General features: G+C 55.7%; 1 protein-coding gene across 10 annotated transcripts in view; it reads left to right on the top strand.

Moving 5' to 3' along the window:
* Positions 1-25,536, top strand: part of CTBP2 (C-terminal binding protein 2) — a 168,971-nt gene that overhangs the window by 129,840 nt on the left and 13,595 nt on the right. Inside the window, exon 1 of one of the 10 annotated variants that reach the window (XM_019988610.2) lies at positions 3,085-5,251. The exons of the other annotated variants lie outside the window; for them this stretch is intronic. Within the exon in view, the coding sequence (XP_019844169.2) occupies positions 3,583-5,251 (1,669 nt within the window). The 5' untranslated portion in view covers positions 3,085-3,582. Of the gene's footprint in view, positions 1-3,084; positions 5,252-25,536 lie in introns of those variants that run through there. 10 annotated transcript variants of the gene reach the window in all.

Genomic DNA, 25,536 nt, shown 5'->3' with positions numbered 1-25,536 from the left:
AGAAAAGTCCAAATTCAGTTACAGGTGTTTTTACCTAACACAGGAAAACATCTGTCATAATATTTGGCAGGTTGCAGAGCTGAGGCTGCGTGAGTTTGGGTGGCTTCCAAGCAGAATGGGTCAGAAATTGATGGAAACAAATGGGCTTCCTCATTCTGGGGCCTAGCGTGAAGCCTCCCTGAAGCTCTCCTGCCCACTGCTGACCTGCTCCTGGCATTACTCCTTTGCACCTGATAAACCAGGGCTGTGGGGCACGTGTGGTCCTGGGTCGTCCTGCTGAAGTAGAGGACTCAGCCGAAGACCAGTTAGTTATTTGTAAGTTGGGTGAGTTACCGCCAGCTACCCCACTGCAAGAAGATTTGGCACGACTTCCACAGCTCATCTATGTCTCTGAAGGGAGCGTCTGCACCACAAGTGGAGTTTTGCAGCATCAACACCACATTCGTGTTAAGTTTTTCTTTATGACAGGAAGGAAGGGAAAGCAAACACTGAGATGGCATAATACTGATGGGTGCGGTCCGTTAGCTAGGCTGGGGGCCCTGGCTCTGACAGGGGCCCACTGCACCTGTTTCAAGGAGCTGGAGCAGTCATCTGTTTAGGAATTACTGTCGGATACTCAAGTGGCTGACTTTTATAAGTAACATATGTTATATTGGGGGTTTGGGGAAACCTTAAGAAAACAACAGGATTAGTTTGTTAAAGAGGTTCCCCTTTTGCCGTTTTCACAGGGCTGTTAGTTTCCCCAGGTCGACACAGGGAATTCCAGAAAGCAGAGCGTTGGCTTTTGGAGTTGGACCTGGCTCCTGTGCATCTGGGTACCCAACTTCTCCATCCCCACATCTTGGGGATGGGCGAGACAGCCAGAGCAAGGCCTGGTACGGACATTGAACACATGTTGAGGCCCCTGTAATGAGGAACCTGGAAGGAAAACAGGATGTCAAAGATGCCCTGTTTATGGTTACCCTGAAGGGTCAGGCAGGGCCATTGCAGCCCTTCCCACCCAGCCAGCCAGTGTTCTCTGACCAGTGATGGAAGGGTGGAGGTGGCAGGGGCGGCAGTGGCAATGGAGCGGAACCCCCGCCGGGAGGCCACAAAGGCCCCTCTTGGCCAAAAGAGCCAAGATTGGGAGAAGGGGGTGACAGGTTTGGGTGGGCTGGGGCTGCCCAGGGTCATCAGGTTAGCGTCCTTTCCGGGGTGAGGACGTGTCCTGTTCGATACAGCAGGACGGTTTTCGCACAGTCCCGTCTCCTTGCGGTCCTTCTCACCATGAGACCGCCCCATCTTTCCCTGCCCTCTCCTTTCCGGAGGGGAGGGAGTTCCGAAGAAGAGACCTGCGGAAATCGGGCTCGCCTGCCCAGCAGAGCTGGGAAACGACCTGCTGCAACCAGATAGTGCTGTTTCCGTTCAGTTTGGGGCTCCAGCGTTTTCCTGTCCTTTTTGATGTATCTTCGTAGTGAACACATCCTCGGGCTGTTGGCGAGATGTGTAAATATTGTCTTGTGTGTGGCCAGGCCCGTTGTCTCTGTGTCCCCTGCCCAGGCCTTTGAGCCCATGACGGTGAGTGTGCCAGAAGAGAAATTAGAGAAATTGGCGCCAGCAGGCTGCTTTCATAGATGGAAACCCAGCGTTTTGCAGTGTGGCTTTTTCTTTTTTTTTCCCTCACTGTCATGCATCCTAGGAGGTGGAGGGGATTGGGGGAGGATCAGAGTCGCTTTGCCATCTGCCAGGGCTTTTTCCCAGTTAACTTGAGGCCTTATTGGCATTTTGGGGTCAGAAGTGGTGTTTAAGTCACAGCCTGGGATCCCGGGGCTGTGCCCCCAGGCAGTGCTTTTGGCTCAGTTCCTCTGTAGTCAGTCAGGCTTTTCCCAGAGCTTTGGCTTTGGGGGACCAAGCCCTCTTTGGAGAGTCATGTTGGTTTCAACAGAGCTTGTCCCAAAGTTTAATAAGTACTGACCAGGCCGAGGGGGCGCTGCCCTGTGTTTCCCTGTGCCTCCAGGTTCTCCACAGGGATTTGCACTCGCTTTCCTTCTCGCTCTTAAGTTTTCAGTATTTCTCATTAAAAAAAAAAAAAAAAAAATTTTTTTTTAACTGGTAATTCTCTTTAGAGATTCTAATGGAATTTTTGGTTAAGGGACATGTGGGTGAAGACGAAACATTCTGAAGTTTAATGGCTGCAAATATGTATATTGTCTCGTTTTTAAATGTTCTGACTATACACAGCCCTTGTAAGCGTGGGATTCCCAGCTTTCGGTTTCGCTGCGAATTCTGTGTCTTGGAAGCTACAGTTGGAGGACCCCAGTCCCGTCTGGTGGCGCTTCCCAGGGCCCTGTTTGTACGTTTGAGGAAATGTTTTAATGCTCCTCTGTGGGGCTTTCCTGCATGCAGATAACTGCCGTCCTCTGCGTTACTGCACCTAATGTCCCTGGTGGGCTCTGTAAAATCTTAATCCATGGGAATATGGGAGATGATCCACGAGATCTGAGCCAGGCCAAGCCTGCTAAAATTAATGCGTCCCTTGCAAACAGATTTAAAAGCAAACATGCCTCAGATGCAGCCTCCTCCCTCCCGGCTGTGCTTCATAACATTGGGGTTTAGTCGCTGACCTCTGTCGCCCTCTTAAAATGCTCAATTCTAGGCTACACACATGGGCTGTATTTCTGTTGCCGTGGTTTTTCCAGGCGGTATGAAAGGGTCTGTGTTGTGTGATAATACGGGAAAGAATCCGTTTGGGCTTGAGCAATGTTAATAACTCGTTTGATTTGTAACCAGAGTCATCTCGGAGCCAGATTTCAATATTGGCAAAGCATCAGGAGGCAGACCTGGCCCATCTCTCGGGCACCTCCTGCTCTAGAACTATGCGTGAGGCTTTTTCTTTCTTATCCCGCCTGCCTGTTCACGTTTAATTTGTTCTTAGCCGTGTGCAATGGATTAACATTTCATCAGGGTGGATTAAGATTGCATCGACATTAAAGCAACCTTTTTCTGTTTTCCTCCTGTCACTTTTAGGCAATCCTGATCCGGGGGTGGGGGGGGCACCTTCAGGATGGGGAGGTGGGCTCATCCAAAAAGTGCCCTGGTGAGGACGAGGGAAATAAGCCAGGGCTTCAGTGTGAGAAGAATTCCCAGTCGCAGGTCGGGAGGCCTGGATGGAGCCCGCAGCCGGTTTCATCGGTCTAACGAGATGTCACATGGAACAAAAGCTTTAGGGGTTTTATTTAGCTCCTAATCCGCTCGCTGAGAGAGCGGAGGTCCATGTGAGTGCTCCAGCCGCGGGGAGGCGGGGGTGCCGGGCCGGCTGGCTGCAGCCTCCTTTCTGGGACTGAGCCGTAAAGAAAAGAACCTCTGGTGCTACCGTTGGAGAGTGAGGCAAAGTTACCGTGAGTGTTTTGTCTACTAAGGTTTCGGAGAATTAATAATTCAGGCCATACTTTGAAATCGAAAACCCCCAGTTGGTCCTTCCTGCCGTCTCGGAAGGGTTAGAATACAGCCAGGTCTGGTTCGGATGCATGTAATTGAAGATTTATAAAGAAAGCCTTCCTCTTCTGCCTCTGGCCGCAGTCTTTTTTTTTTTTTCCTTTTTCAATGCCGGTTCCCAGCAGGCATATAAATATTGGTCGATCTCAGAGCTGGGATGCAGCCGGGTGGTACGAGGGCCCCTGGGAGGTCGCCGAGGCTCCTGGGAGGAGAAGCTCTCTGACGGATGGAGGCGGAGAGGGCCTTTGGTACCCTGGGCTGCGGGATGTCGCCATGCCTGGGGCGGCTGAGCCCTGCCTCTACCAGGAGGCCTTCTACAGCACAGCGGCTGGGAGGAAGAGCTCCGTCCCCGACTTCGCCTTTTACGACAGCAGACAGGCAGTGATGTCGGCCCGCGGGGCCCTGCTGCCAGGGGATTACTACAGTGACCCGGCCGGAGCCGCCCGGGCACCCAGGGAGCCTCTGCACCATCGCCACCCCGGAGCTGGCCAGCCGCTGCCCGGTTATGGAGCGCCGGGCGGCAGGATGACGTGGGAGCCAGTGGCAGCCCGGGCCCCTGCCCTGCAGGACACCGGTCACCTGTACCGGGACCCTGGAGGTAAAATGATCCCCCAGGGGCAGCGATCACACAGCAGGGCCCCTTCGCCCGCGCAGTACATCGGGGAGCCAGCGGACAGCAGGTACGGGGCAGAGGCGCCCGCCTACCCCACCGGCCAGGTCTACAACAATGCAAGCGAGAGGCCGGTGGATTCCGCCGCCTCCAGGCAGGCAGCCCCCACATGCCTGGTTGTGGACCCGGGAGCGGCAGCTGCCTCCGGGATCGGCGTGGGGACCGCCCCCAGCGCCCCACCCCGAGGCTACGGGCCAGCCCGGGAAGGCGTCCACCCCAGGATGGCTTATGAGAGGTGCGAATCCGATCCGTCCGCCTTCCAGGGGCCCGGGGGCAGCAAGAGGAGCGTGATGCCGGAGTTCCTGGCCCTCCTGCGGGCGGAAGGCGTGTCAGAGGCCACGCTGGTGGCCCTGCTTCAGCAAGGCTTCGACTCCCCAGCCGTCCTGGCCACCATGGAGGACGCGGACATCAAGTGCGTGGCGCCCAACCTAGGCCAGGCCCGGGTGCTGAGCCGCCTGGCTAGCGGGTGCCGGACGGAGATGCAGCTGCGCAGGCAGGGCAGGGGGCCGCCCTTGCCCCGCACGCGCTCCAGCAGCTTCAGCCACCGCAGCGAGCTCCAAGGCGACCAGGTCGGCCTGGGCGCTGCAGCCCTGCAGCCCCAGCCCCAGCCCCAGGCGGGGCCCCTGCAGGCGGCATCCCCTCGGGCTGTAGACCCCGCTCACCGCCGCCCCTCCAGCGCGCCTTCCCAGCACCTCCTGGAGACCGCCGCCACCTACTCAGGCCCCAGGGTGGGCGCCCAAGCCGCCCACTTCCCGTCCAACTCCGGGTACAGCTCCCCGACCCCTTGTGCCCTGACCGCACGCCCGAGCCCCGCATACCCGCTGCAGCCCGGTGTGCCCTTGACTCACCCGGGCCCCAGGACTGCCTACTCAACGGCGTACACGGTGCCCATGGAACTGCTGAAGCGGGAGCGTGGCGCAGCGGTCTCCCCTGTGCCCAGCCCCCACGGCAGTCCCCAGCTCCTGCGGAAGCCCGGCGCGCCCCTGGAGCCCCCCGCCCTGCCGCCAGCCAGCCAGAGCCTCCACACGCCTCACTCGCCCTACCAGAAGGTGGCCCGGCGGACGGGGGCCCCCATCATCGTCTCCACCATGCTGGCCGCGGAACCAAGTAATGCGCCCCTCCCTGCCTTTTCCTCGGGGGAGACATTGAGGGGACGGACAGTGGGGGCCGAGATCTGAGCAATGGACAGTGGGCCCCTCAGGTTCCTGTTGCTGTCGCTCTCCAGCCAAACCTGGAGAGACCAACCCACCCCCGACTCAGACCCACCTATACACCCCCTCCTCCAAACAGGGCACCCCAGCCTGCTGGCCAACACACAGGAGGGTTCTCCTGGGTGAAACTGGTGTGTGTGCTTCAGGCTGACCCGCTAAGAATGGCATTACCTTCCTTTTTCTCCAGTTGAGCTCAAGCTGATTTGTGGATTTCCCTTTATGGGGAGGAAGCACAACTCTTTATGGGGGAGGGGAGAAACCATTCAGAACAGGATGAAGCCCTCAGCTCACTGGCAGTGGCGTTTTCTCCAGCTCATATTCAGTGGCTCTGGAGAATGCTGGGTATTTGTCCAGCGCCTCCCTGTACAGTGGGCAGCATTCTTGCCATCAGAAGTGCTTTCTCGTGTGGAAACGCCCCTCTGAAGGGTCTACACAGTATCAGAGGTAGGGTTAATCACTGCCGAGCTAAAGATGGGTGTGCTTCCAGACTTGTGTGTTAAACAAAGATGTTGAAATCCCTTAGAACTCCCTGTTTCAAAAACAAACTCAGTCTCACATGTTGGAAAACACAGTTGGGGATTCTGCTTGCTTGTAGGGAAGAGTGTATTTCCATGCGGAGGAAAGAGAGAATGATCCTAGCTTGTTCTCTTCAAACCATGAGCCAAGTGGAATTGAGTGCGTGTGTGTCCCAGGCACCTGGATAGAATTCCAGGTGGACACCCTCGGAGCCATGCTTCAGAATTGTCATTTCAACCCTAGAATCCTTACTGACCATTTAAGCTGTAAATCTTTCTTCCTTTCTTTCCCTGTTCCCGTCAACAGTTTAGAAAACTGCACCTTTTTTCAATGACTTTTTTTATTTTAATGAATTACTAGCATTATAGGGTGGATATAGTGGGATGAGAATTGTGGTAAAAATAAGAGGGACCTTTTTGAAAATACCTCTTAAATAGCTGTGGATGGGACCTGGTAGCCTGATGTGGTAGCCCTGAGATAAGCATTAGGTTTATCTGTTATGTTGGTGAAGCTGGTGATGGTTAAGCTACTCGCAGGCTGAAGTGGGGCTGTTGCTTTACAAGTTGACCTTCACACGTTTCTTTCTTATTTCCAGAGAAGCATTGGTTGAATTTCTCTGTTGTCTCTCTATATATTCTAGTTTTGTCTCATGTATAGATTTTCTTTTTCAGTCTTATATAAAATGTATTTGACTTTTTAAAATCAGTATGTGGCAGAAGAAAAGTCAGATAATGTTTCCCAGGGCCTGTATCTTCCCCCTCACCGTCAAACATTCTTTCTTTGCAACCAACTAATTTGCATGGCGATGACATTTGTTGCTTCAGTAATTTCATCTGATAATGGCTGGGCTTGCAAAGCGGATCTGAAAACATATTCCTTAATTATGTGTTGCTAAGCAACGGGAGGGTTTGGTCATAATCACAGAAAGATTATCTGCGTGCTCAAGTCCTGGAAAGGTTTTGCTGAAGGAGGACCTGTTAAATTGCCTTCTTTTCTTCTTCTTTTCATTTCTGTTTATTTTGCACTGCCTTCTAACAAAAACAGTCGCTGTTATTTGGGGACGGGGCGAGGGATCTTATTTAAGTTGTTTGGAGTGTGATTGTTAACACACGGTTCTGCAGACCTAGGGATATTGATTTTTGTTTCATTTGCATGGCAGCAAGCCAGTGCCAAGAAGCCTGCAGTCGGAAGTCTGCCAGCAAATAAATCTCTCTGTCAGATGATCTGTCCCGTAGCAGTGTTTCCTCTCATTCCTTCTTGAATGTTGAGTGTGTCATCATAGCCCTCCCCCAAAAGCAGGGAGTGGGGTGGGGGTAGGTGCTCGGCTTGCCCCGGGAGTGTTGAGCCTGGATACGAGACATTTTGTGAGGCAGGATTCCTAAAGGCAATAGCCAATTGGGATCTGTTGGAGCCTACACTCCTACTCCGGGCGGTCACTCTGCCCCCGGGGAGACTGAGGTCTCAGGGATGCACTGTAGACCTCGGGTCCGGAAACCTGAAGCTCATGGGGACAGCCCCACCTCCCCGAGCTGAAACGGGAGACGGTGATCTTTCAATCCAGATCCCACCGCCTCAGTCATTTGCGGCACAACCAGCTTGAATAAATCTTCATTCTGGTCTTCACCTAATTCGCATGTTTGCTCCTGATCTGGCAGGGCAGGGGTGCCGGGAGGAGGCCTCTCTCCTCTCTCTGTCCAGACTGGTGATCCGAACGCTTGCAGTGGGTGGCTTGTTTGTTTCTGAGCGCTTGGTTTTATGTGCTTTGGATATTTTAATCTTTTTCATCTTTTGTGTGTTTTTCCAAGTGACTTTCCATTTGCAGTTATTACAAAGTAGTGGCTATATTCCCCGCGTTGTACGGCACATCCTTGAGTACATATTTTAATTTGTATTTGCTTTTCTCTGTCCGTGACCTACCTGCTTCATTTTGGTTGGCTTTGTTGGTATAAATAACTGGCTCCTGTGGACTGGGCAGTTGAGGGTAGCCAGGTGAGGACAGGCCCCTGGAGCAGCCCGCAGCTCCTGTGATGCGGGATTACTGGGGCTACCTGTCAGACCCATGTGAGCGGCGGTACCTGCTGGATCTGCTGCTGTTTACACGCTGACCTGCTCGACTGGGGCACAGGCTGCGGAACCTTCTGGCAGTGGCTGTCACCCAGCAATGCCCCCTCCCCTGTGTCACGTGGCATTGACCGCAGCCAAGGATTTGCTGTTGCCCGAGCCCTCCCTGAGCTGGTGCAGCCGGACGCATCGCGTAAACAGCAGCTCCGCGGCCATCTTCACGGGTTTGTCCCCCTGAACACAGCCACACACGTGGGCTGCAGGGGCCGCAGAGCTTCCAGTGTGAGAAGCACAGCCCCAGCCCAATCTTTTTCTGGCCCCTTTTGGTTTCTGTCCAGGCATTTTTCTAGATACAGCTCGATTGATGAAGTGCATCTGTAATCCCCATCTAGTTCCTGGGGACACTGCCCAGAGACCCCTCAGGACAGGAGACGGGATGTCTGGGGCCCGTTTACATGGGGGCTATGGGAGAGGCTGGTGGTGTCACAGTGTTAGGTCAACAGGAACCGGTCACTTTTGCTTCACTCCTGCTAATGTCGTAGCAGTGGTTTCCAGCACCGTAGGTGTGCATGCTGGGTCCCCTGGGTCAGAAGTCCCATTGGATCTGAATGGAGGTTTGTTCTTCTCTGGCCCTCTCACACCTGGGGACTCCTCCCATGTCCCTGCCTTTGTTTGAAGGTCCCTCTGCACAGGAAGATCTGTGCTAGAGAGTGGGGTCCAAATGATTCACTGGTTCTGAGAATGATGACCCAGAAACCATCAGCCTGGAGATGGGTGCCATGAGACCCCCAAAGACACCCTCCCACCAAGGCAGCTGATCACACCCACTCCCCAACCTCAAAGCAGAGCTGGACCAAGAAGAGTGGGCTCAGCCAGCCCCCTGCATGTCTACATTCGGGAACTGGGTGTGGGGACTGAGCCTGGGAGCTAGCTGGCCCTGCAGAGAGCAAGCACTGGGATGCTGACCCTAGGTGTTCCATTGTTAAGACCCTACATCCTAACCCCAGGAGATGTGTGAAGGGAGCAGGACTCTGGGCTGTGGTCCAGGGAGCGTTCCTTAGCCCAGAGCCCTGGCTGAGCAGGGCAGGGCCAGAGCTTGGGGCTGGATCCCTCAGCACTGCTCCAGCCCCCGCTGTGTTCCAGGCCTGGGGTCACGTGTTGGGCACTCACACGTGGGTGCAGCCCAGCCCGGGCTTCTGGGCATTCCCACCACCGGCCACCCAGTTAGTAAATAAAAAGACAGTCACCATAATGCGATAAGGACACACGTGGGGAGCCTGCAGCACTTGAAATGCATCCAGAGCCTGCGCCCTGGCAGGGGGCACTGAGCGCAGGGCTCTGACTCCAGAATGAGCGTCAAACTGCAGCCGTGGTGGTCAGGCCGAGGGAGAGGTCACTGTGCAAACCGGCGAGAGGGTGGCTGTGTGTGTGTGTCAGTGTTTGTTCCCGGGAAGGCTGTTGAGGTCCTGGCTGCTGCCTGGGGCTCCCTGGGGCATCTCCAGGCTTCCCTTGCTGGTCGACCTCTACCTCCATGATCAGGAAATCCTAGCCTCAGTTCAGCTGGAAGGGGGTTTGTCCACAGCTCTTCTTCTCCCCAGCAGTCACTTCCAAATCAAGCTCTCAGGAAGGAGCTGTGCACTTTCAAGGTGCTGGCAGGCCATTCCAACACCTGACGCGAGTCCCAGGTCAGTGGAATCAACAGGCTTGGTTTTGCTTTTGTATCTGGGAGGTGTTTGGGGCTGGCAGAAGGAAAACGGAGAAGGAAAGGGCAACCCACTCCAGTACTCTTGGCTGGAAAATCCCATGGACGGAGGGGCCTGGTAGGTTACAGTCTGCGGGGTCACAAAGAGTCGGACACGACTGAGCGGCTTTGCTTTGAGACATTTTGGGGGGCTGGCCGCTTGCACCTGGGTTGAGAGTCCCAGCTCCCCCTTTGGTTCACTCTTCCTCCTCACCCAGGGTGCCCATCAGCCAGGCCTGCCCTGGTCATTGTCATTGTCCTGGGTCACTTCCCAGGCCCGGAGGTGGGAGTCTGTCTGGCCGTGGGGCATTCAGCTCACAGACTGGCCCTATCCCAAGCTCTCTGTCCCTCAGAAAGGCCCACTCTGACCTCTCAGGTGTGGACTGGGTCCTTCTGTCCACGGAGGCCGGCATCCGGGTGAGCTGTGGCCTGGTGGTGTTCCAGCTGCTGTCCACGCAGCGGGCAGAGGGCAGTGCTGCCAGGCCTGGGTGAGGCTGAGCCAAACAGGCCTTTCACAGAACCGGGTCTCTGGACACTTCTGTCAATTCATCTCTGCGGCATTCCACTCCCAGCTCTGTCTGCCCTGATCCCCGCTGCCAGGCGTGTGTATCCATGGTCGTACAAGGAGTGTGGTCTGTGGGGACTTGGGCTTTGGGTTTTCTTCTTACTATTATTACTATTATTTATTTTCTTTGACTGTGGCATGTGGGATCTTAGTTCCCTCACCAGGGATCAAACCCATGCCCCATGCACTGGGAGCACTGGACCCCCGGGGAAATCCCATGTGGGGATGTAGGTGTGGACTGTCTAATAAACTCCACCCAATAAGGGGTGGGGGGAGTGGGCTCCTGGCTGCTTGGGGGGCTCCGAGGTCCTTGTTTAACAGGTTTTCAACTGGTAAGGGACACGGAGAACGTGATTAATGAAGTTATTCTTGCTGCACTTTCCTGCCATTCAGTTTAAAGGAATCGATCCGTGTGCTCACGAGGGAACGTGGGGCCAGGACTATGGCTGGACACCAGCCAGCTCTGCCGCGTTCCCGCCGCCAGACCCTCTGTGTGGCCAGGCTGCCCAGCACAGGGTGGCCAAGCCTTCTCATCTCTCAGGCATTTTGTCTTCTAGTTCTGGAAAGCAGGTCTGAGTAAAAAGAGTAGGGCCCGTGCAGCAGGGCCTCTGCCTTCAGAAGCAGCCTGTCCCATGTGGCTCTGTCTGCGGATAACAGTTTTGTGGATTAGCATCTCTTTCCAGCCCCCAACTCCTCTCTGCATTTTGAGAATTGGCAGTCTCGTCCAGAGCAGCAGCTAGACTTTCCCAGGGACATGAGCCCCAAGACGGGGCGAGCTGTGGTGCGTTTATCTACCCGAGAAGAGGCCAAGCCAGCACACCCCCTCGCCACGTTACTTCCTCACGTGACCTTTGCCCTTGAGTGTCCATTGTCCACACAGGGCTTCTCCAGTTCACATTCTTCTGGGTGGGACCTGGGTAGGCCAGGAAGCAAAACCCAGAGTCCTCACTGGCTTTTGGTACCAGACACCTGACTGGCAAACATTTTCTCCCGTGGTGCCTGGAAGCACAGAAGGTTTCCTTTTGATAAAGTCCAGTTTCTTTCTTTTCCCTCTGGTTGCTTGTGGTTTTGCTGTCCTCCTCCAAGGTCATGAAGCTTTATGCCTGTGTTTTCTTCCTAAAAAGTCTGGAGTGTTAGCATCCTGAGTTGACTTGAATATAGAGTTGGCGGGTGGGGAGGGTCCCTCCGCATTATTTTGCCGGTGGATGCCCAGCTGTCCAAGCGCCATTTTTGCTTATTCATCTTACCGCTTGCCTTTGGCTGTGCTGGGTCTTCATGGCTGTCTGCGGGCTTTTCCCTGGCGCGGTGACGGGGCTGCTCTCTAGTCGGGGGTGCGAGCTTCTCGTGGCGGCAGCTTCTCTTGTTCTGAGCGTGGGCCTCCGTAGTTGTGGCTCCCAGGCTCGAGAGTTGTGACACACAGGCTTAGCTGCTGCACAGCACGTGGGATCTTCGTGGATCGGGAATCGCACCCACGTCTCCTGCGTTGGCAGGTGGAGTCTTTACCAGCGTGCTACCAAGGGAGCCCCAAGCACCATTTTTAAAAGAGAAAAATCAACATATATTAATGTGGAAGATTTGCAGGTGTTTGGAACCTATTTTTTGTCCCCAAGATTATTCAAGGCAAGAATTCTGAAGCCATTTCTTAGGTTCTTTGCTGGTACATAGAGTTATTTTTCTTTAAGTTTATGAAAGGGAAATAGCGCTTTCATCCGTCACATAGCCCGCGTTAGCAACGTAGAGCCTACGTGTACCTAATGTACCGCTGCTAGGTGTGTTTTACCCTCCTCTGGGCTGGCTGATGCACAAAGCACGTTTTTAGTTGTTTTTCATGTAATGGGGAAAAAACAAGACTATTGACTTCTACGTGCTCCCTCCTGCTCAAGGAACAGGAAGGGACAGCTTTAACAGGACAATTTAACAGGCAGTTAAATGTAGCCCAGCAGTGGTGCTCGGCGTATGAATAAAGCACCCTTTGCCAAATCGTTAGGAGAGCATAAAATCAAACCTGTAAACACTTGTCTCCACCAAGGGGTGGGCGACTCTTGGGGATGTGTTTTCCCAAGCTCGGTTGAGAATTGATCCCAGGAAGGGTTTGCAGATGTGAGCGGAACAACTCCTTGTTTAACTGTGGGAGGGCTGGGTGAGGAAGCCCTGGTGCCGAGTTTGTCCTGAGCGAGCTCTCTGGACGGGCCAGGAGGGGAGTCAGGGCTCTGTATCTGACTCCTGCGAAGTGCTGGCGAGGCCACTGGGGAGCGGGTCCTCCCAATACTGACTTGATCGGAACTCAGAGCCCCCGCAGGGCTCAGGGGGCCCTCCTGGTCCCAAGTTCCCCTGATAGGCCTCTTGCCCTCTCCAAGACTGGGGTCAGCGAAGCCAGCCCTGAGTGCCTCCGGACCTACCCAGCCCAATCAGTGTCACTGCCCTGCAGCATCTGGGCGCAGTGATCGCATCTGATTCCCAGGAAGACTCTCGACAATTTCCCTTTTTAAAATGAAAACTCTGAGGCTCAGAGGGGTTCGATTCTTCCCCAGGTCACACAGCAGGGCAAGGACTTTGGGCCAGCCTGTCTGACTCCAAACTGTTCTTGGTCGCTGTGTCAGGAGGAAGCACCAAGCACAGCTCAGGAAATTCAGTAGCACTGGGAACTGGGAGCACTGGTCCACGCCTGCAAGAGGCAGTCAAGAGGGTGATTCTGGAGCATGAGCCCCAAGGTGCAGTGAGCTTCACCTCCCCAGGTGCAACATTGAGGGCAAGTTGGGGCCCCCTCCCCAGCCTTCTGAGGACCCCATCACGTGGATGGGCCCAGGCTTTGCACAGCAGAAGCTCAGTGCTGGTGGCTCCCAGGGCACCTGCAGGCACTTGCCTGTCCCCAGCTGGTGCCCCACAAGCTGCCCTGGGACACGCGTGGCTCTGCTGTTGAGCCAAGCCCTTGTTCTCCGTACTGTGCTCCCTCCTGGGGAAGTCACCAAAATTAATTCTGTGTGATTAAATGGAATGTCAAATGTTCCTTGATCCAAAGAGGATTTAAGCTTGGCTCTCAGAAGGGCTCTAACACACACACAAGGGTAAAATTGAGTAGATGGAGAAATAATAAGGGCAGGAAAAGATGAAGCTGGGGGATGCAGCCAGAGCTCAGAGAGGACTCCCCATTGTCCTGTGCACAAAAGACAGGAAAGGATTTCACGCTGAGCTTCCTAGCCACCACGGTAAAGAGGGGAATGAGATTGTTGTAAGGTTCACATTGTGCCTAAGACGGGACCACGGAGTCCATCGCTCCAAAGACCCTTTTTCTGAGCAATCAAGAGCCGAATTTTTGCTGCCCTCAACCACATGTCCAGAGAAGCCAGCACCGGCCCGAGGTGTGCAGTGTAATGTCCTCTCCCCCGCCGCCCCAGCCTGCCCCCTCCCACTGACAGGCTGCTACCCTGTGACCGCTTCCTGCCTCTCATCTGAAATTTCAGACAAATTTGTCCCATGGCCTTGCCCAGTTGAAGCTGCTGAGCTCACAGGCACAGGCTTGGGGCCTGGCTGGGCTACTTCGGCAGCTGGCGGCTGGCTTCCTCCCCAGGGTATCTGCCGCTTCCATCATCCAGCCCTTGGTTGGCATTGCCAAGTCCGTGGGGAAGGGGCGGTTCTGCTCAGTTGAGGGGGCTCTCTGCCTGGGGGTGGGGTGGGATGAATGTTGTCATCAGCACCCCGGCCCAGGCCTGTCCCTTCCCCTCCAGCCGCGGTCCTTACAACTTCCCCTCTTCACCCCACCAGCTTCTCTGCTGGAGAGCTTTCTGTGAGAAGCTTTTTATTTGAAGGGATAAATATGGCTTTGTGATGGGTTCTAGTGTTTTCCTGTGAACTGGGCTTTGAGCCTGGATTGCTTAAGACATCATTAAGTTTTAAGAAAAAGTTATAGCGGAAAAGAGCAGGGTGGGGACGTCCGACCAGCTGTCGCACTTGGGAGAATGAACTTCCTGGCTGCTTTGGGGCCCGAGGGCAGCACGCTTGGCCTCCGGCCCGCCGGACAGCAAGCCTGTGAAAGGGTGCTTAAGACTCACTTTCCTTTCGGTTTTAGAGCCCCCTGTAAAACTGCAATAAACTGAAAGCCTTGTCCCTGTTCTGTCTACTTCCTGGCCTTAGTGGCTGCCACGGCTAAGCAGCAGGGCAGTGTTTTGTTTTTATGGGCCCTCGGCTCAGGCAGTGCAGTTAGAAACATAAGCCTGAGTCTGCCAGGCTCTTCCAGGGGCCTTTAGGGAGAAGAGCACGTTGTCTGTTCCTCAGGGGCCCTGGTGGAGCCAGTCCTTCTGATCAGAGGGGACGAGTCAACCGCAGAGGCAGCACCCCGGGCGGGCAGCACCCGTGAGCAGCCCTGCCCTCCTCGTGGTGTGTCCGCTGTGACCCCCGACCTTGACTGGGGGGCTCGCAGAGCCAGGCTTGTTCCACTGCTGTTTCCTGTGCTTTGGAAGGAGTGGCCCTTCAGGAATCGAGAAGACTGGGGTGTCCTTGGCTTGGTGGGGACCCCTCTGTGGGTCTTCCTGCCCCTGGGGTCCCGCCAGCCCCGCACGAGCCCGTCACAGGCGGGCGGCACTCGGGCTGGGCTGTGGGTGTGTAGCGCCTGCCTCTGCCAGACTCCTGGCATCTGTCGGTTCTTTTCTCATCTTTACTTCACTGTGTTTCTCTCAAACATCACCTTGTGTCGTTGCTACGGGCACGTTTTTAGAACTTGAGAAATACTCAAGCGAAATATACAGTGAGTGGCTTCCACTGGCGTCCCCCCCACCCCCATGCCGTGGGCAGGGCCTTCCTAGAAGTCTCCAAGGCTCAGGGGCTCAGCCCCCAGCCAAGCGGAGACCACCAACCTGGGCTGCTCAGCTTCCCCCGCCCAGTGTTGAGGCTGGGGTGGGGGTGGGCGACGGGTTTCTGAACACCCCGGCTTGTGATCTGGGACCAGAGTGTGGCAGCTGCCCACACGCCAGGGAGCAGGCCCTGGACGCCCACCTCTCAGCCAGTGCCCACCTCCTGCTGCGGGAGCCCTGGTCCCGGGGAAGGTTAGCCGGGCCCTGACCAAGGAGTGGTGGGTGAGCTCGACCGCTGAGACACGGCGTTGAGTTCACCAGGGTCACTGTCACACGTGGCCTGGGAGCCTCCTTTGTCCTTGAGAAGTTCCTGCTGTGGGCTCATCTCCTTGGCAGGGGCTTGGAGGAGCTGCCACCAGGAAGGATGGGTGAGAGGCTCGAGTCACTGGTGGCGGGGGCCATGGAGGGGCTTGTGACTCCTGGCAACCCCCACACTAAGAGCAGAGGCTCCAGAGGCTCCCACGGACGCCGTTGATTGGAAAGGAGGCGTGCATATGTTCCCAGCCGCTCCAGGCATAAGCTGCCTGGTCACTTGCCCCTCCAGAGACTCTTCTCCCATGTTGAGGGGGGCAAAGGTGCAGCCTCACCTGGACTGGGAACCAGAGGGTCCTCGCACCCAGAGACCTGCTGTTCCCCAAGCCCAGAGCCTGCAGCCCTGCCCCCACACCACATCCCGGAAGCTGTGGGACCACCCACATGAGACTGAGCCTTTGGGGGACATAAGGACCATTAGGTCATTTGACCGAAAAGTCAGAAGCAGAGCCACGCGTCCTTGGCTGCTTCAAATGTGTTTCTTGGTGGCGGGTTTGCTTCTCCGTGGCGCTCAGTGTGGTTTCCTCTGGACCGGTCAGCTGGGAGGGTCTCTTGCGCGCTGATGTGGGTGATGTTTGCCCCGCCCCCTGCCGAAAGCAGTAGGTTTCCAGGCAGAACATCAGGTGCTTCTTCTGGGCAGAGGGGTTCAGCGGGCGCACAGGAGGCTCCCTGGAGACTGGGGGGAGCACTGAAGACCCGGGGCCACCCTGCAAGTAGCGTGTCCAGTGCAGCAGAGTCGGGGCGTCTAGATGCCAGACAGCCTGCCTGTGTGTGAGTGTCTGAGAAAGTGCAAAATGGGCCTGGTTTTGTTCTTCAGCTCTGTTGGGCAAAGGAAAAGTGTCAGTCGCTTCTTTTTCTCAGTTCCAGTTCCCCAGCGTGGTGTGGACCCTACACAGCTCAGGCTGCCAGGACAGTTCACCTGGGTGGCTCTGAGGGGTCAGTTAAAGTGACGGTGGCGCTGGTCTTTCTGGAGGTGCAGAGCGGGTCTCAGTCGTAGCACTTAGGACCTCGCTGCGTCCTGTGGGAACTTTGATTGTGGCACACAGACTCCCGAGTGTGTGGGCTTCGGTAGTCATGGCGCACGGGCTTAGCTGCTCTGTGGCAAGTGGGATCTTAAATCCCTGACCAGGGATCGAACCCACATCCCCTGCAAGGTGGGTTCTTAACCACTGCACCACCAGGGAAGTCCCAGATTGTACTGTTTTTTTAACTAGATGGCGTGCTTCCCACAAGTCTAGACCTCTGCTTCCAGAAGCTGCCGTCGTGTGCACCCTGGGTTCACGTGTCTGCCCAGTGAGCCTGGGGTGGGGTGTGGGCAGTGGCCGGGGCCCTGGAGAGCCTGTGAGCCTCCAGCTCACCAGCTTTCTGTCCAGCTGTTAACCTGAGCTAAGGCAAGATGGCCTGAGAGCATCTCACTCGGAGGCCATGACTCATTAAGATCCATGTTTTATTTAAGAAGCTAAGCTACTTATTGGGCCGCTCTGTAGCCATCTGGACCGAGCCTACAGCTACCTTTATAGAGGTCACTAAAATCAGGACTGAGGAGTGGCTGCAAACCAGCCCCCCCACCATGGGGCACGCTCAGCCTTCTGGGGAGCCCCCTAGTGTGGTTCACCCCCCAGCAGCGCCGCCCCTGCCTGAGGACGCAGAGGGCCAGAGCTCCCCATACTTGCGGTTTTTCACGCCAGGGCGGTGCTTACTAGCGTATTCACAGCTGAGGAGAGGAATCTGGCTTTGGAAGACTGAGGGGCATTCAAGTTGCTGATGGTCTTTCGGGAAAGGGCTGTGTGTACAGTGACCACTGGGCTTCCTTCCTGCCTGATGGTACTGCTCATCCCTGGGCAACCTGTGAGCAGTGCCCGCACAGCCATACTTTAGAGATGACTTGGGTTCTGTGCCTGACCACCCCAGTCAAGTATCATAAATAAAGCAAGTTGCACTAACCTTTTTTTCTTAGTGGTTTCATATTGGAGTACAGTTGGTTAACAATGTTGTTAGTTTCAGGTGTACAGCAAAGCGATTCAGTTATTCATATCCATGTACCTGTTCTTTTCCAAATTTATTTCCCATTTAGGTTATTACACAATACTGAGCAGAGTTCCCTGTGCCTTTCAGTAGGTCTTTGTTGGTTATCCTAAAACATAACTGTGTGTGCTTGTCCATCACAAACTCCCAATCTACACAGATTTTCTGGTTTCCCAGAGTGTTCCCTGGTGGCTCAGTCAGTGAAGAATCCAGCTGCAATGCAGGAGACAGGGGTTCAGTCCTCGGGTAGGCAAGATACCCTAGAGAAGGAAATGGCAACCCACTCTGTTTTCAAAAGAAAGAAGAAAGTGAAGTCGCTCTGTCATGTCTAACTCTGCGATCCCAGAGGCTGTAGCCTGCCAGTCTCCTCCGTCCATGGGATTTTCTGGCAAGAGTACTGGAGTGGGTTGCCATTGCCTTCTCCAGGGGATCTTCCCGACCCAGGAATCAAAAACAGGTCTCCCGCATTACAGGTTGACGCTTTACCCTCTGAGCCGCCAGGGAAGCCCCCACTGTTTTCAAAAGGCCATCCCAGAATCCTGCCGTTGCCAGGCCTTGGAGACGAGCCCTGGTGAGAGCTGTGCAGACAGCCTCGCCCATCACTGGGGGAGCCACTCCCTGACAGGGATGCTCGTGTTGGTGAACCAGTCCCATCACTGAACCACCCCCAGCTTGATCCCTGCCTGAGGCGCCTCACCTGGGGAAGTCCATCCTCCACAGGATCTCTTGCCTTGATCTGTCCTGGGGATGCCTGGGGACTGGCCTCTGGGGGTTCTTGCTGCACTGGCAATGGGTCCCTGCCGGTCAGAGGAGACGTGGGCTCTCTCCGCCTTGGCCTTGCCTTGCTGAACACATCAGTGCTGTCGCTGGGCGGCCGATGACCCCAGAACTTCTGGCTTGCAGGCAGCAGGGCTCTGCCGGGACTGGACGGCCTGTGGCAGCCCTCCCCTCCTCGGCCTGGATGGCTGGACCCTGGACCTGTGGTCCTGCCTCCCAGTGTGGCCCAGCTCACAGCTGGTCTCAGTTTCACTGTGAATTTGGAAGGCATGGTGCCCACCCCAGGGGCCCAGCCGTGGAAGCGGTAGAGCAGCCTCTCTGTCACTCTAGGGGGTTCAGACTGAAGTTCAAGGCCAGCCCATTTCCCGGGAGTGGGGAAGTGGATTCCCTGTCTTGGGATTGGTAGTTGGGGGGAGCGACAGAGTTACCCTGGGACAGGGCGGGTGTCCGAGGCCACCAGGAACAGTACCAGGCACAGCTGAGGTCCTGCTGCGAGGAGTTGGGTGCAAACCCAGGCACCTGCCGCAGAGCCCAGCCCCACCCTGGGTGGGGGGCTCTCTCCCCTTCCTCTCCAGAAGCCCCCCCACCCCCCGTCCCCAGCAGAACAGAGGCCGTCCCAGAGTGACTGCGGAGGGCTGTGCCTGGCTGGGGGGGCCTTTGCGTCCTTCCCCTGGGGCCTCCCTACCTACATCTCCCTGCTTCTTTCCACGCTCACAGTGGTGGTGTCACGTGTGGAACACTGACCTTCACTTCCTTTACCCAATCAAGAGGCAGACTGGGTCCACTTAGCATGGCCGGCAGATGTCAGCTAGCCTTGCAGGGCGCCCCACGGGGGTCAGCAGGGAGTCTGAGACCAAGACCGCTGGGGTTGATTAGTCATGCCTGCCATGAGCGCCGTGGTTGTGTATCTGCATTTGTCATCCAGGTCTGCTTTCCTCTCCAGCCCTGAGCACATGGCCATTCAGCTCCAGCCTGCATCGAATTGCAGGATGTTCCGATCTCGCTTGGCCTGTATTAGACGAGTGGACTTCCACATCTAGGCTCAGATAGAAACTGATTTCGTGTTTCTGATTTTGTTTTCATTCTTATTTTTTGGCTGTGCCGCATGGCTTGTGGGATCTTGGTTCCCCAACCTGGGGTTGAACCCCGGCGTCTCCCGGCAGTGGAATTGCAGAGTCCTGGCCACTGGACTGCCAGGAAATTCCCTCCTGTTCTGGATTTTGAAGTATCTTGGGGAAAGCTGTTTTTTCTATAAGCCAGATTCTCTGTGCACGTAGAGTTCCCTGAGGAAGGCATCCATGCCTGTATCCTCACTGGGGCCTAGAACCAGGCCAGGCTCTCACATGGCAGAGCTTGGAGGTGAGAAATCGGGAAGGAGCGGGGATGGATTGGATCTGAAGGTCCACTTTGAGGGCAGCCGGAAGCCTGTGAACCAGTGTCCACTCCAGTAACTGCCTTTTGCTTCCGCCACTGTGGTTCCAGCAGGTCCCAAAACTGCCCTCAGGCTGTAGGTGCACCGTTCCTTGCTCATCGCCTCCGTCCCAGGACATTCCTGCCTAGGATCCTGGGACATTCCTGCTCGGGATTCCAAGCCAGTGAGAGAGGGCTCACTGCCACTCGGGCCAGGTAGGGCGCAGGATGGAGGCTGAGTGCTGGAGCAGGTCGTGTTGCGATGCAAAACTAGGTGTGAAAAGCGAGCCCGCCAAAGAAAAATTGGGTTCTCCGGCGTGCCGGGAGAGCATGTCTGCACTTGACCAAGTTTTCAAAATCAAACTGCAGCCTGGCCACATCCCAGACTGGCCTGGAGAAAGCGGACGCGGCTTCCTGAGCCTGGGACAGCTGCCCAGGGACACCGCAGAGAAAAGCACTTTTGCCAAATGAAAAGGCAGATAGCAGTGTGGGAACAAAGATGAGGCTTCCAAAAGTAACTGCACTCTTTAGCACCACACTTAGGAACACACATCATTCTGCAAATCCCTGCCTTGCAGCTGCTCTCTGAACCTCCCCTTCACCTTCTGCTGCTGCCGTGGTCCCTGCCATGAAAGGCGAGGGGCACTTCTGCAGGTCAGGCACCTTCTTGGGGTGTTGGGGACAGTCGCTGCCTTCTCTCACTTTCCAGAACTGCTTTCTGAGTAAGCTCCAGCCAACTACAGAACGTTTGTTGTTAACAGTGTAGAACAGTTTTCGTAACATGGATAAACATGTTTACAAAGCAAGGGAAGCCCGCACCCGATGAGGCTCCACAACCTCCTTCCCCAGGCAGGAGTCTGCTGTCCCAGGCCGCGGGTGGACGAGTAGACCCTTCAACACAGCCATGTTTGCGAGTTGAAAGCCGAGTCTCGGATAAGGGCTCATTTCTGTCCCAGGGTCAGCATCTGGTTCCCACTTGGCCGCACGAGTCACGAGCTGCAGCTCCAGGTCATGGAAACGCCAGCCCATGAAACATGCTGCTCATCAGACATGGGATCTGATTCTGCGTCTGACCTTCTGGGGATCAGAACTGACGAACCCAGCCAAGAAGGGTGGGGCCATGCTGGGTTGCAGGAAATGGCCTTTTAATTGGGGACCAGCTGCATTTAAGGGATGGAGGGGAGACATGATCAGATCCTTGCGAAGTGATCTGGGCTAGAGGGCGACAGGTGCAGGCCTGACATGTCCCTCCCCACTCACTCCAAGCCTCTGGGATCTGCATGGCCACATCTCCCCATTCTCCCCAGGGCCACCTGCATGTGAGGATGGGAGCCACCTTCTACCTTCCAGGCCCCCGTGCAGGTCCTGGGAGCCAATGACCAGCTGGTTGATCGTCTCCCCATCCTCTTGCTGAGTTGGGCAGAGCAGTGTGTCTTGTCTCGGTCTTTCTGTGGCCCCACGCAGGTCTCCATGTGCTGGCCTTTCCGGGTGCTTGCTCAGGGTGTCAGCTGTCAAGACCAGTGGTACCGCACAGAGAATCCCGGGCAGCAGGGAAGACCTTAGGATGGACTTGGGATGCATGGCAGATCCTCTTCCCTCAGGGGTCCCAGCCCCATCTGTGCGTCCTGTGAGGCCTCAAACGGCAGCCTCGCTGTACCTGCCCAACCCCGTCTGTGAGCAGAGAGGTGACCCTGCACAGGTGTGGCCGTCCACACACGTGACTGTCATCCATTATCCTGGCCAGCCTGGCTTTGGGGACTCTGAGGTTGCTGCAGTGTGGAGACACTTCCTAAAATCTGGTCCATTGTTAAAAGAGGCCTCTCTGCCTGCTGGGTCAAACATGATTATCACAGCCACTATCTTCAGGGTAAAATTGTTCAACGACTAAAATCCGAAAGCTGCAAAATCACGTCTCAGACAGTTTGGTTCTTAAGTTGCAAGTGACAGAAGCCAACCTTTAGAAAATGATGCATGGTTCTGTGGAAGGATGTCCGCTGAACTCACTCAGTGTCCAGAAAGGCCAGGAAATACGCCACAGGGCCACTCTGCATGGCATGAGCACGTCTTCCCATTTTTTCGACTGCAGCCCCGTCAGCCTGGGGGAAGGAGCTGGTGCTGTTTTCCAGATAAGGTGGCATCAAGGCTGGGGGCCCGAAGTTTACCGACGTCTCCCGGGGGCCCTCCCCTTTCCACCTTGGAATTCATAGAGTCCTTTGAACTTGGCATTCACTGGACTGCTGGTCACTCTTAACAAACCTCCAGCAACTCAGCCTGGTGTGGTCTTTGTTTTCCACTAAGTGTGTCTAATTGCACAATTATTTGTGTGCAGCTGCAGCTCGAAGCAACGCCAGGCCTGGGGCAGACATCAGAGGTAGCCTTGAGCTGGGGCGCTGCGTGTCTGCTTGTGAGGAAGCAAGCCTGAAACCAGCAAGTAATTGACACCAGGGGAGTCGGCTGAGCTTTCTCTGCCCTGCAGACCTAATGCTGGATGAGCTGTTGAAAGTGCACTGATACGCCTTCCGAGGTGTGTCCAGGTGCAGTTGGAATTATTCTGAAATGGGTGGAGTGAGTTCATCAACGGGAAGGGAGACTGGAGAAGGGCAATGGTCAGCCTGACTTGAGGGCCGCCAGGACCCTCTGATCCTCCTCATCAGGTGCTTTCTTGGCCTCTGCTGGGTCCTTGGTCCCTGAGTTTCAGCTTCAGCATCAGTCCTTCCAATGAATATTCAGGACTGATCTCCTTTAGGACGAACTGGTTGGATTTCCTTGCAGTCCAAGGACTCTCAAGGGTCTTCTCCAACAACACAGTTCAGAAGCATCAATTCTTCGGTGCTCAGCTTTCTTTATAGTCCAACTCTCACATCCATACATGACCACTGGAAAGAACCATAGCCTTGACTATACGGACCTTTGTTGCCAAAGTAACATCTCTGCTTTTTAATATGCTGTCTAGGTTGGTCATAACTTTTCTTCCAAGGAGCAAGCGTCTTTTAATTTCATACAGTTAAAAATGTTTCAAGTTGCCAGAAGCACTGGAGAATGTCTCAGTTAATGTGAGGTGAGATGTAAAGTCTAATTGCTACTTCATCTTCCTGGCATTTCCTGGGCTCTTACTGGGTTCCTCCAGCAAGACTGTAGGCACAGTGGGTTCTGGGCACAGTGGCTTGAAATTAACTGGATTCTGAAGCATGCGGTTGATGAGTCCCATCTGGAACTGAAGGAGCATTGTCTATCCAGCATGGCCCCTTTGTAGAAGCCGACCTTGACAGTGACCTGGCTAAGCCATCTTGTCTTCAGTGCTGGGGGCCTCATGTGGCCCCCTTAAAGCCTGGCTCTACACTGGTCCCTGCACTTCATCCAGAATACCTGTGAATCTCGCCCATTCCCACGTGCCAGCCAGCCATCCGCCCTCAGCATCCTTCCCCAGCCTTGGCACCTGAGCCTCATGGTCCCCTTTGCATCTCTGACTCCTGCCTTACCATAGAGAGCTTGAGGCGGATATCTGAACCTCAGGCTTCAGGAAGCCCATGGGTCTTGTGCGTTCTGCATGCCCAGCCTGAACGAGGGCAAAGGGTGGGTTACGCCAAAGAGAAAGACAACCCAAGTCAGGGAGGGAGGCAATCGCTAGGCAACCCAGAGTTTGTTTCCCAGGTAACGGGATGCATGGACTGATGCTGTGGATGGACGCGTTGCAGCAGTGGCCCCTCAGCCTCTCCAGATGCCTGCCTGGTACCCACTGTTGTTTTCCCTTGTGATGACTTTTTAATTAACTGCTTGGATCTCTAGTCCTGACCATGAACTTTACAAATGTTGTCTGGTTAACCCTCCTGACAGCACACACCGCCCCCCAACCCTGGAGTGAAGTTGGGGTGTTCTTCACCCAGTGGGAGGAATAGCCTGGGCCAAGTGAGCACGTTTGCCCACGAGGTCCTCCAGGAGCCCAGCCTTGGGCTTTGTAGGAGGTGTTGGGGGCGAGGAGAAGCTGGAGGAAGAGAATGGGTCCTTTCGGGCTTGTCTCGCCATCTCACTCTCAGGGTGGGTGTGGACCCCAAGTTGGCACCGGCTGCCCCCGCCCCCCACCCCCACCCCCAACTGTCTCCTCCGGTGAAGTACTTTCCACCTTGTGCTTCTTCCTTGTCTGCTAACAGGACAGCGGTGCCGTCTCAGGGGTGAGGGGAGGGTGTGGGTGCCAGGTGACATCCCTGCTCCCCACTTCTCCCTCTGCGGGGTGTCCAGGGATCCTGTCTGCAGATATCGTTCTTGGTCTTTGGGGTATGTTATCCCCATCTGCACACAGCACCTCGGCTCTCATGGACCTTTCCGTTGGGGGCAAAGCAGGATGCTCGTGGGGTGCGCACCAGCCCCCCCAACAAGCAGCTGGCCTCAGTGCTGTGGGATGTGGGCTGGGGACCCTGTCCCCACTCGGGAACGCAGCTTTACTTGGCCACCGCCCCCCTTGGGGGAACCAGGTCCCGAGGAGGCAGTAAAGGTCTGGCTGCCACTTGAGGGCTGGGAGGGACCTTGATCACTCGTGATCCCCAGCCAGGCGCTGCCCAGAGGTAGCCTGCTGCCCCCAGCCACCCCGGCTGGTTCTTCCCAGGCCAGAACAAAAGGCTTTTCTCTGCTAGAGTTCAAAGAGACGATTGTCTCCTGAAGCTGCAGCTGTGGCGTGGGAGCACCATCCAGGACACATCCAGGTCGTGCGGGCGCTGGGGGGCCGGGTCCTGAGCCCTGGTGGCCGACTGAGGAGGGGCCTCACCCATGGCCATCTCATGGCAGCCGCGAGGGGAGCCCTTTCCAGCAGTTCTGGGCTGGGAGACTGAGGTCCCATGGGTGAGCACGTCAGCGGCTCCTGCTTTGGCCTTCGGGAGCCTGAGTGAGCCCGGTGCTGAAGAGAATAAAGAGATTCTGTGCTCGGCCTGGCCCTGGTGCAGTGGCCATCGTCAGAGTTTATCTGAACATCTGAGAACCTCAGATGTGTGGAAGGCTGTCTTGGGACCTGTGATCTGTGATACCAGCTGACTTGCACTATGGTCCTTTGAGAAGATTCATTTGTCAAGTCCCCGGCAGGCCACCTGCCCCCACCACCCAGCACACCCCAGCACGCACACACGCACGCACACACACACACACCTGCCCCCACCACCCAGCACACCCCAGCGCACACACACACGCACACACACACACCTGCCCCCACCACCCAGCACACCCCAGCACACCCCAGCGCACACGCACACACACACACACACACCTGCCCCCACCACCCAGCACACCCCAGCGTGCGCGCGTGCGCACGCACGCACACACACACACACACCACCCCCCCTGCCCCTTGTGATTTGATAAGAAAACAGGAGTGGCCCTGTCCTGGCCACCTGGTGCTGTAGTTCCTCCTGAAGCCCAGGGATGGGTCGTGGTGATTTAACATAGTGAAAGTCGCTCGGCCGTGTCCAACTCTCTGGGACCCCATGGACTATACAGTCCATCGAATTCTCCAGGCCAGAACACAGGAGCAGGTAGCCTTTCCCTTCTCCAGGGGATCTTCCCAACCCAGGGATCGAACCCAGGTCTCCCACATTGCAAGCAGATCCTTTACCAGCTGAGCCACCAGGGAAGCCTGAGAAAACAGGAGTGGGTAGCCTATCCCTTCTCCAGAGGATCTTCCCGACCCAGGAATCAAACCAGGGCCTTTTGCATTGCAGGCAGATTCTTTACCAACTGAGCTATCAGGGAAGCCCAGGAAGGTGATTGAACATGGGGGCCAAAAATCCAAGACCTTCCAGTGTGAACGTGAAGGGAATGGTTTGGTCATAGAGGATGAGTGGCCCTGGGCTGACGTGTGTGCCCCGATGATGGGTCCCCACAGCGGAGGGCAGACCAGCCCTCCGTCATTTGGGTTGGAGGCACGGCGCCACTGGAGAATGTGG

The sequence above is a fragment of the Bos indicus genome, chromosome 26 (assembly GCF_029378745.1).
Source record: "Bos indicus isolate NIAB-ARS_2022 breed Sahiwal x Tharparkar chromosome 26, NIAB-ARS_B.indTharparkar_mat_pri_1.0, whole genome shotgun sequence".
Classification (NCBI taxonomy): Eukaryota; Metazoa; Chordata; class Mammalia; order Artiodactyla; family Bovidae; genus Bos; species Bos indicus.
Note: the sequence above shows the minus strand (reverse complement) of the source record. Positions and strands in the feature narration are given on the sequence as shown.